This window comes from Wyeomyia smithii, chromosome 2 (genome assembly GCF_029784165.1).
Source record: "Wyeomyia smithii strain HCP4-BCI-WySm-NY-G18 chromosome 2, ASM2978416v1, whole genome shotgun sequence".
Taxonomy (NCBI): Eukaryota; Metazoa; Arthropoda; class Insecta; order Diptera; family Culicidae; genus Wyeomyia; species Wyeomyia smithii.
In genome coordinates this window covers 124,795,058-124,805,383 of record NC_073695.1, presented here as the reverse complement: position 1 = coordinate 124,805,383, position 10,326 = coordinate 124,795,058, and the positions used below count along the sequence as shown (strand labels likewise).

General features: G+C 36.0%; 1 protein-coding gene across 6 annotated transcripts in view; it reads right to left on the bottom strand.

Annotated features, from left to right (window-relative positions):
• Window positions 1-6,306: 6,306 nt before the first annotated feature.
• LOC129725620 (GTP-binding protein RAD) overlaps window positions 6,307-10,326 on the bottom strand; it is a 139,335-nt gene continuing 135,315 nt past the window's right edge. For all 6 annotated transcript variants that reach the window (XM_055681657.1, XM_055681662.1, XM_055681658.1 and 3 more), the window contains 3 exons: window positions 6,865-7,045; window positions 6,675-6,808; window positions 6,307-6,616 (listed from right to left, as the gene is read on the bottom strand). In XM_055681657.1, the coding sequence (XP_055537632.1) occupies window positions 6,473-6,616; window positions 6,675-6,808; window positions 6,865-7,045 (459 nt within the window). In that variant the 3' untranslated portion in view covers window positions 6,307-6,472. The remainder of the gene's footprint in view (window positions 6,617-6,674; window positions 6,809-6,864; window positions 7,046-10,326) is intronic.

The window sequence follows — 10,326 nt, the reverse complement described above, 5'->3', positions numbered from 1 at the left end:
TACTGTTAAAAGATTAAAAAGCTCATTCTCATTGGCCTTCAATGAGCGAGCATTCCAATTTGAAATTTTGATTGTTTTATTTAAAATCATTGTTAAATTTCAAATTAGAAACAATTTGAAATGTAAAATTTGTTTCAATTTGAATAGCTTCAAACATGGATTTTGCCTGCAACATGGCGTTCATAAGATCGAACATTGCCTGTTGCAGAAAAGAAAGTTCACCTGTATTAGCTGGGGTAATAGGTGTATTTTTATTTTCTACCGTGTTTTGCTTACCTCCCATATTAACGGTCATTTTCGAACTACCAACATTAGGTGAACTAGGGATGGGCGAACGGCTCACGAACCGTCCATATGAACCGGTTCTTAGGAAAGAGCGAAAGAACGAACGGCTCACGAAAAAGAGCCACGGTTCTTTGAGCGCACCAACACTGATGGGTTCGCGCGAACCCGAAGCTTACCGAGAAAACACGAACTGGCAACGGTCGTGAACCATGAGCCGTTCTACGAGTCGGTTCAGAACGGGAAGTGAGCGGTTCAGAGCCGCTCTTGCAAAAGAGCCGTTTCGCCCACCCCTAATGAACTAATGTTCGAACTACCTGTTACCTGTGCATACGTTAAACGGATATGCAAAGGAGTAGAAAAATTGGCTGGTACAGCGGGGTTTGGAGAATTAGGTTTTGAAGATTGTTTTGATTGGGAAATTGAATTTTGTTTACCTTGCCTTGCCTTAACAATGGCTAAACGAATATGGCACAGTTACAGTTACAGTTGGCGCAACGAAATTTTTTACTCTCTTTCACAGGACATGTTTCCTTTTTGTGAGAGTTCCCACAACAAAGACATTTTTGGTCCATGTTACAGAAATTAGATCCATGGCCTTATCGTTGGCAAGTACGGCATTGGGTGATATACTTTTCACCTCCGCCAAACTTCCTATAAATTTCCCACTTTACACGCACATTATATAAAGCATGTGCTTTTTCAAAAAAATTTAAGTTGTTAACCTCACTGTGGTTAAAATGAAATAAATAGTTCACAAGGGAAACTCCAGTTCTCTGACTGTTTTCACCTCGTGATTTTTGTTTCATAAGAACTACTTTGGTAGGGGCTATGCCAAGTAATTCTGTCTAAGTAATTTTGATCTCACCAACGGTTTGATCGTTGGTGAGACCTTTCGAGACAACCTTGAACGGCTTGGCATTCTTGGTGTCATAGGTAAAAATGTGTACATCTTGTCAGTTAAATACTGAACAAGACGATCACGACCCTTTATTGAGTCGGCTAATAAGCGGCATTCACCTCTTCGACCAATTTGATAGGTAACTTTAACGTCAGAAACAAACGTTGAAAATTTCTTTTTGCAAATTTCAAATTCAGAAGAAATAGTTACCACAATAGGTGGAACTTTCTCCTTTTTTAAAGAATCTACATTTTTTATAGTATCATTACTAATAACTTCCATTTCACCGGCTTCTTGCTCAGGCAGGGGCGGACGAAGACTGATTTGAGCTGCAGACGAAAACTTATTTTGGCGCCCCCTTCATTTTTTCGTTTACAGTCAGGTTTTTTACGCGGGGAATACGTACTTCTTAAAAAAACCGCGTTAATTAAAAAATCCGCGTAAAAAACTATTGTTAATTTAAAAATCCGCGTAAAGTAAACCACCATGAAAAATTTTAGAAAAAAACCCGAGACGATCTGCGACCAGTATTTGAAATTGTCCTCTTTGGCGGTTATTTCGAATCTTTCGGAGGGCGGAGGTTTTTTTTTGTCTCAGTCTTTTACTCAGTAAATACTCAAAAGTTTTTGGTTCCCAACCCGCGTTAACTCGAAAGCCCGTGAATTTTTTTTTCGAATTAGCGTGGTATCGCGTGAAAAAGTCGCATTAATCCGAAAAACGCATAATTCAAAAATCCGCGTAACAAAAACATCGTGAAAAAATCCGCGTTAAAAAACACCGCGTAGAAAAAACCTGACTGTACATCAACAGTTATGTTCGACATTGGATCTGGATTCCAGAGAGTTCGGTCCGAAATTTTTTCCGGCTTCAATGTCCCATTTAATTTCGGACCGGACCAGAACGGAGCTATCTGGACCGGATAATGTTTCCGGAATCCGGGAAAGTCCGTTCAAAAGTCATACTCAAGGTTCTTTAAATCACAACCAGCAGACTTACAGGTTTCTTCATTTGCATTTCTATGAATGTGCGTAATTTCAATCCAAGTAACATATTTTAAAGCAAAGAGGTATATGTAAGGATTGCAATGACTGTATGGAAACATTCCATCATCGAAATTTCACAACAAAACTCGTTTTGCATTGTTTTAGTTCAATCAAACTGTTTTTAACATGCATAATAGACTTGATGATTTATTTTCAATAAAATAACGCTTGCTCTAAAAAATTGACAATTTTTGTTCCCAGACTTTGGGCGTACCAGAACGGACCCAATCGCATGGGTTTAAAACAGACCGGAACGAGCTTGTTCCGATTCTCAACTGAACTGGACCGAAATTCGGACGCAACTTTCCGTTACAATTTCGCACGTATTGAACAATTAGGAGTATTTTTTATTGACTTGATAAGCAATCCTGAAGAAAAATAGCCAACTAAATTTGCCGAACATTCAACTTATTATTGTGGTTTGAGTTTTGGTTTTTTCAATCTCTTCGCTCCCACATTAGGCGCCCTCCAATTATTGACGAGCAGGCGACCGCCTGCTTCGCCTCCACCTTTATCCGCCACTGTGCTCAGGCATAATATCAAACATGTTATCACTGCAGACACTTGAATTTTCCGAGAGAGAATGCTCTCTCTTTCTCCTCGTAGTAATACGCGGTTTCTTTTTTCGCCCTCATTTCAGGTGATACGAAAAAAGTTAAAACAAATGTGAAATTCAAAAGTAGATAGTCTTGACTGATGGAAAATAACTTTCAGGTAGTCTTTCAAAGACACACTGACAAAACACAAACTTTGAAGCTATTGGTAGTCAAAGACCAGTCCACAAGCAACCGAAAACACGTCTGATCTGTAAGACAGTTCATGACGCCAAAACTGATCGTTCACCCGAAACCAAAGTGCCTGATTTCGACCCTATCAATGTACCCATCGTACAATTGTTGCGTTATGCATTTCACACATTTTTTGCGCGAAGTCAGAGCAATTATTGTGCGTTTTGAGAGGACACATTGCATTGAGGCTTGAACTTTTGTGTGATCTTAAGAAAATCAGAATATGAAGAAGAAATCAGGACGCTTAAATCCCAGTGAAGACATATCCTGCTAAATCAGAACGGATAGTATCCCTATATATAAATTGTGTGAATTGAAGCTTTGCGTTTGAAGTCCTTGAACAATAACAAAAATGTAACTAATGAATAACCTGTGTGCATATACAATAACTAATAATGTTAGGTCGCAAAGCGTGAAATAGAAATTTCCAAATTATTGCAGTAGATACAGTGATAATAGCAAAGATTTCTAAAAAATGTAAACCAAAAAGCAATGGAAGCCATTGTTATGACCATTCATATCTACTGATTTCCAAATTTAAAGCTAGAATTTAAAGTTGTTGTAGTTATCAGGCTAAAAGCTTGAAATGTTCTTCATTTTCATAACACGAAACTACCTTATTGCATTCTTGAAACGATTTTTTTTAAGCTACGGTATAGCACCGAAATGCTAATACATCTACTAATTAGTGTTCATCTCTTATGGCATACTCTGTATTGTGCTATCTTCCACTTACATATTTCATGTTTACTGATTGCTGTGTTTCTTTACTTATAGGCTGAATATTACTCAAAAAGGCATAGATACTAATATCCAGAGTATATTTTGATAAAGTACAAAAACTTGTTATTTTTAGATAAACCCTATCGCGGAGATTAGAAAATACGTTTGTTGGTAAATAGTTGGATGTATTTTGATTTCAATGGTATTTAAATAACTAGAAAAGGCACTTTTTAAAACAAAATTTAATTTATAGCAAGAAGATGTGTAAACCAATGTCATCAAGACCATATTATACAAACATGCACACATACACGCACACATACGTACACACACACACACATATATATATATATATATATATATATATATATATATATATATATATATATATATATATATATATATATATATATATATATATATATATATATATATATCATGCGATTTCGATAAGCGCCGGGCGGATAAAGCCTCTTTTTTACTCAAAAAATAAGCCAAGAAAATCGTTAAATAGACCCACATATCGCATATATTTGAAAAAATAATAGGTTCTGATAATAATTGCTGTTTTTTATCTCTTTTTTCAATTTGTTATCTTTGCTTTTGAAAATAATTGCATATTTTACCACAAAATATCTTTTAATTATAAAAGCACGAACATTCGTAATGCGTAATTTTGGCAAATTTCAATACCTCCCACCAGGTTTCGAAATGGTCACGGTAGAACCACTTTTCACTGCGATAATCGTTTTCTTCACTACCATGGCCCGCCGTCTTAATACATTCTTGAACAAACATGACAAACATTTTTCTAGAAATGAGAATTACGCACGTTGAGTGCAGATATTGTGGAATTATTCATATAATTGATCTCGTAAGCATATTTCTCTACATAAATAGAAGTAGACAGAAATAGGCCAAAGTAACATCGCCAAACGAATGACAGTGTGTATTTCTTTGATACGCAAGTGTCGAATGACCATCCTTTTTTTTTGTTTGAGAGGCGACGGTTAATTCACATTAACGAGCGAAGCCTACTGCAACGCACGCAAAGGAAGCGAGATCAAATGAAAATGCTGACCGTTTCGAAGCCTGCCTCCCACCCTCACGTAACGCAACGCCACAATTGCTAGGTGGCCTCGCGCAGAGGAGCGTTTCGCTGAAAACCCCCTGAATATACTGAATAATACTCGTGTAAAATTTCAAGTATAATTTTTAAACCAAGTTTAAATATCTATTTAAACACTAACAGGTAAAGGTCATTTCAAACCTAAATTAAGATAGTAACATTACTATTTTATAGAAAAAAAACAAGTGTATTTGAAATCGTTTATCGAGAAATACATGTCAAAGAAACAGAAAAAAAAGCACAGGTTTTATGTATGATATATGTATGTATATGATCGATTTCTGAAATATAAACCTTTTGTGGGTCCATTAAATAAGCTCCGATCAACTTCAAATTTTCGTGGCTTATTGTAGAGATCAAAAGGAAACTTTTCCAGTCCGACGCGCATTAAGATCGATAGTTTCAAAACGAATTGCTAAATATGTAAATATATAGCAATTCCATGATGCAAAAAATTCCTATCCGATTTTTTTAGCTACGATCATGCAAATTATGGACTTGCCTTTTATGTTTGGCGCTTGAAATGGCACTTTCTGAACTCAAGTGCTCAAAAAAAAAAACCGAGTTTTTTCAAAATTTCAAATTTCAAAAATTTGTTACATTTGAACCGTTTAACCGCTTTTGAACTAATTGATTGTCTTTTCGAGAAAAACACACCAAAAGTACTTATGATACCAATAACTATCGCAAAAGAATGATATAAACCGTGTTTTGCCATTTTGGAAAGATCAAGACCAAAAAGACGCTGCCGATATATGCTTTTTTGAATTCCTCAGCTCATTTTTCATACAATATCAAATTTAAACGGATCTTTCATGTTTTAATCTACGAAAAAACAGAGCCTTGGTGCTAAATTCCGATCCGGAACTCGACCTTCTGTTTTTACACTGACTTTGCAGCCAACTGTTTAGTGTACAGGACAAAAGCGGGGCTGGCGCTACGATCCTTCTGAAACTAACAGTTTCTTCTCCCGAGTCGGACTCGAACCTACGACGTTTGGCTTGTTAGGCCAGCATCGTTCCTCGAGACCATCTGGGAGAGCTGGAGCTTTTTTAATCTTTATGGATTACTGAATAAACCAGTTGCACGTCTTCATCAAGCATAGCAATTATCTCCATTTAGAAGCTTCAGTGGCAGAGATGGAAGCCTGGAAGCCGCGTGATTACGCAATATCTACATCGAATTTAAGCATGATCGGAGCAAAACCAAATTTGGATAGGAAAATTTTTTGCATAAAATTGCTTATATATATATATATATATATATATATATATATATATATATATATATATATATATATATATATATGTATATATATATATATATATATATATATATATATATATATATATATATATATATATATATATATATATATATATATATATATATATATATATATATATATATATATATATATATATACATATATATATGCATATCCATAATATCACTATGCATGCCAAAAGTAATTTGACACTTATACGGTTAACTATGAAGACCCAAAATTGTGCTTAGAGTTCCAAAGGAAGGATTGGCGTTGACCTGAATTTAAAACATATAGATAATAAACATAAGATCTTATGAATATAAAGATTTCAAATGCTTATAAAACTTGCAAGTTTTCACAATTTTTAAATTTCGAGTCTTCTTTGCCAAAAATCCACGTTATCATTTGACGAGCTTTCATAGAAGCACGCAATACGCTGCGATTTTTATACCAATGCGTAGGTGATGACTCCCGGTTTCCCTATAAAATAATAGTTATTATTTATTTTGCTTTATATATATATTATTGTCAATATTACTTGCACAGCGCAGTATGCTTTTTTGAGTCTTATTTGAGATAGAACTCCGGCCAATAGTTCATCGACGTTATGATTAATTGCAACTGACACCTCGATAAACTTAACCCTATGAGTGCAAGCCATGCATTTACCGTCTGTAAAAATAAATAAATTGACCCAAAAACATTTTTTTCAAATTAACGTTAGTTACCTTGAGAAGATACTGCACGTGAACGAGCCAAATCAATTTTATTGGCAACTAGAATTGTAGGTCTCGTACGAGTGAGATCCATATCGTGTAACATATTCAATAACTGCTCTGCTCGATTAAAGGTTGCCTTATCGACTACAGAGAATACTACCAAAAAAGCATCTGCCTTCGCCATCTCTTCCTGAAAATAAATACGGGTTTATAAATTGCTCAGTTTCTCTAAAATATTTACTATATATCTTGGTCAAAATGAAGGTTAAATAAATTGTTTGTTATTAAGTCCATAATGTAGATTTGTTTCAAGGTTTAATATAGATTGCTAAACTTCCATGGGAGCCAATGATTGATGTATTAGGGTCTTAGATAACATTCGGTATAATTGGAGTTGGTCAATCAGAGGACTTCAGAGTCCAAAGTAAATCCAAAACTCGACAGTCGCTAATGAGCCCTAATAAACGAACTCGTCTACTATTTTGATTTTATCACTGATCCCAATTTTTAACGTCATATTTAGGTACACAATATCTTTTCAACCTCATTTGCTGTGAATTTTAGTTCCTCGAAAAAATAGCAGAAATGCGTCAAAAGTTCGAGAGTAATTGCTCGCCGGGTTCATTGTATCTACGTTTGCTTACAGAAAAACTCATTTCACAGTCTCTGGAAAAGTAATCTTTGCTAAGGGCACCAAAATTCACAAGAATGGTTTAAACGCTATGACCTTTTATTTATTTAGGTTTGAGCTCCAGGGCAAAACCTGTGTTTAACGGTGCAGTTGAGTTTGTTGCAATGATAATAAGGGTCTTCATGTTGAGCTCGTATACAAAGACCCAGCCGTGAAAGAACTCACCTCCACTGCCGAGTAATGGAAGGTACACTGTTTGCGACGGGGTATTTTTATACGAGCTTGACGTGAAGACCCCTTTTATCGTTGCAACAGACTCAATTAACAAACAGAATCAATAGAAGCAACGAACCCGGCGAGCAACTACTCAGCCGTCTTTTGACATACTTCTGCATTTACTAAGAGCACTAACCTTCACAGGAATGGTTTAAAAGCTATAATTTTTTAGGACAGCTTGTTTAAGCTATAGGGTAACATTTTTTGCTTTTGTCGACCAATGTTATTTGCTTCTACAGTTTGAGCTTTCGAGACAAATTCGGTGGCTGCCCCGGTAGCTTACCATTTTCCAAAAATCTTCAAAAGTTCGAATGTTCGAAATGATTCAAATAAGAAGGATTACTCTGGTCAACACAGGTGCACTCCAAAAGCTCAAACCGAAAAAAAATAAGAATTTGTGAATTTTGGAGTCCCTAGCCACTAACTTTTTTTCAGAGGCTTGAAAGAGTTTTCTCGTAAACAGTACGTTGGAGCGACGAACCCAGCGAGCACGCGAACTCTCCAAAATTCATAGGAATGATTGAATAGCTGTAATTTTTTATTTTTTCCGGTTTGAGCTTTTAGAGTGCACTTTTTTCGTTTTGTCGACCAGTGTTATTGACAGTTTTGTACAGACTGTATTAGAACTACAACATGAATCAAGCTAAGAACTTTCATAGAAGGAAACGGCCGCTTTGATTGGAACTTTGTCTTGATTCCATATGTATGCTTCTTCGCAGATAATTTAAAACGAAGGTGTAACGTCATGCGTCAGTTACACTATAGTTTTTCCTATACGAACATCAAGAAATGTGCTAATACAAGTTTCGGTTATTCTGAGATAGGTGTTTGAATGAGCTCGAGAGTAAACGATCAACTCTTCGTATACCCCTTTATTTTGCAGCATGATGGAGTTTCTACACTAAAGTGACCAGACGTCTCATTTTTCGCAAGACAGTCCCGCGAAAAGTCCCGCGTTCACCTAAGTGTTCAGCGTGTCTGCAATGTCCTGCGATTTCCATAATGTTTTCACTAGGACGGCTGTCGATATCGATTTTTTTATTTAAAATGTCTTAGAAATGCGTGTTATCTCAAAAAAAATTTAAAAATTCGACTTTCCGATACTTAAAAATTCCCGAGCTGGAGCCAATTGAGAGTTTTCCAGCTCAAAAAGTTTGGCATAACAAATTTTCGATATCGTATATTTCATGAACTTCATCAGTCAAAAAAGTGAAACCTTGACCGTTTCGAGGCACCACTTCCCGAAGTTCGATTAAGCTAAACTTTTGTATAAGAACATTGTTGGAGAATATGAAACTTTTGAACCCTACTCAACTCAACGAAATTTACAAATGAAACACAAATTTCTGCACATCTCGAGAACTAACCGAGTAATTGGAACCAAATTTAGCATGTGAATGTTTTTAGTGGTAACAAATTTGTTTCATAATCGACCTCAGGCAAAATTTTGGATTGTAAGATGGCAACTTCCGGTTTATGGAAAAACAGCCAAAAATGGCCGATTTCCACCTAATATAATAATATCCGGATCTAGAGTGATACACACGATTTAAAATCGATCGAAATTGTCTTCAAATGCCATTTTGAAATCCAAAATGGCAACTTCCGGTTCCGGAAAAACAGCTGCAAACGACCAAATACCATCCAATATGGGTATTCCCGGAACCGTAATGATGCACTGGGGCCACAAATCGACTTCAGACAACATTTTAAATTGTAAGATGGCAACTTTCGGTTTCTGGAAATCGGTCTGAAATGGACGATTCCCATTAAATCTGAGTATCTCCGGAACCAGAAAGATGGACAGAAGCTTAAAATTGATCACAGGCACAATCTTGAATTTTAAGATTGTGACTTCCCGTATCTGGCAAACAGCCGGAAATAACCAAACACCATTCAGTATGGATGTTTTCGGAACCAGTGTTACGACCAGATGACAGAAATTGATTTCACAGGCAATTTTAAAGTCCAAAATGACGACTTTCGGTTCCTGAAAAACAGCCCAAAGTGACCAAATACCACCCAATATGAGTATCTCCGGATCTAGAATGATACACAGCGGCAGCCGGTTCCAGGGAAACAGCCGAAAATGATCGAATAACACTCAATATGGGTTTTTCTTCAACCAGAATGACGCTCAGGTGCCAAAAATTATCTTAAATACCATTTTGAAATCCAAGATGCCGAGTACCGATTTGTGAAAACAGCCTAAAGTAAAAAAAAACGAATACTATCCAATATTAGTGTCTCTGAAACCAGAATGATGCAATGAGCTAACAATTAACCTCAGGCACCATTTTAAATTGCTAAATGGCAACTTCTAGGAAACAGTCGAAAATGACCGAATAATGCTGCATAGAAAACAAACACTGACCCTGGACACCATTTTGTATTTAAAGACGACCACTTTTAGTTTCTGGAAAACAACCAAAATAACTAAACACCTCCCAATATGAATATATTCAGGATTAAGGCGATGTACAGAAGCCAAAAGTGGAGGATGTTGTTATTTCGATAAAACCAATTATTTTAAACGATTTGTTATTTGCTTTTGATCATATCCT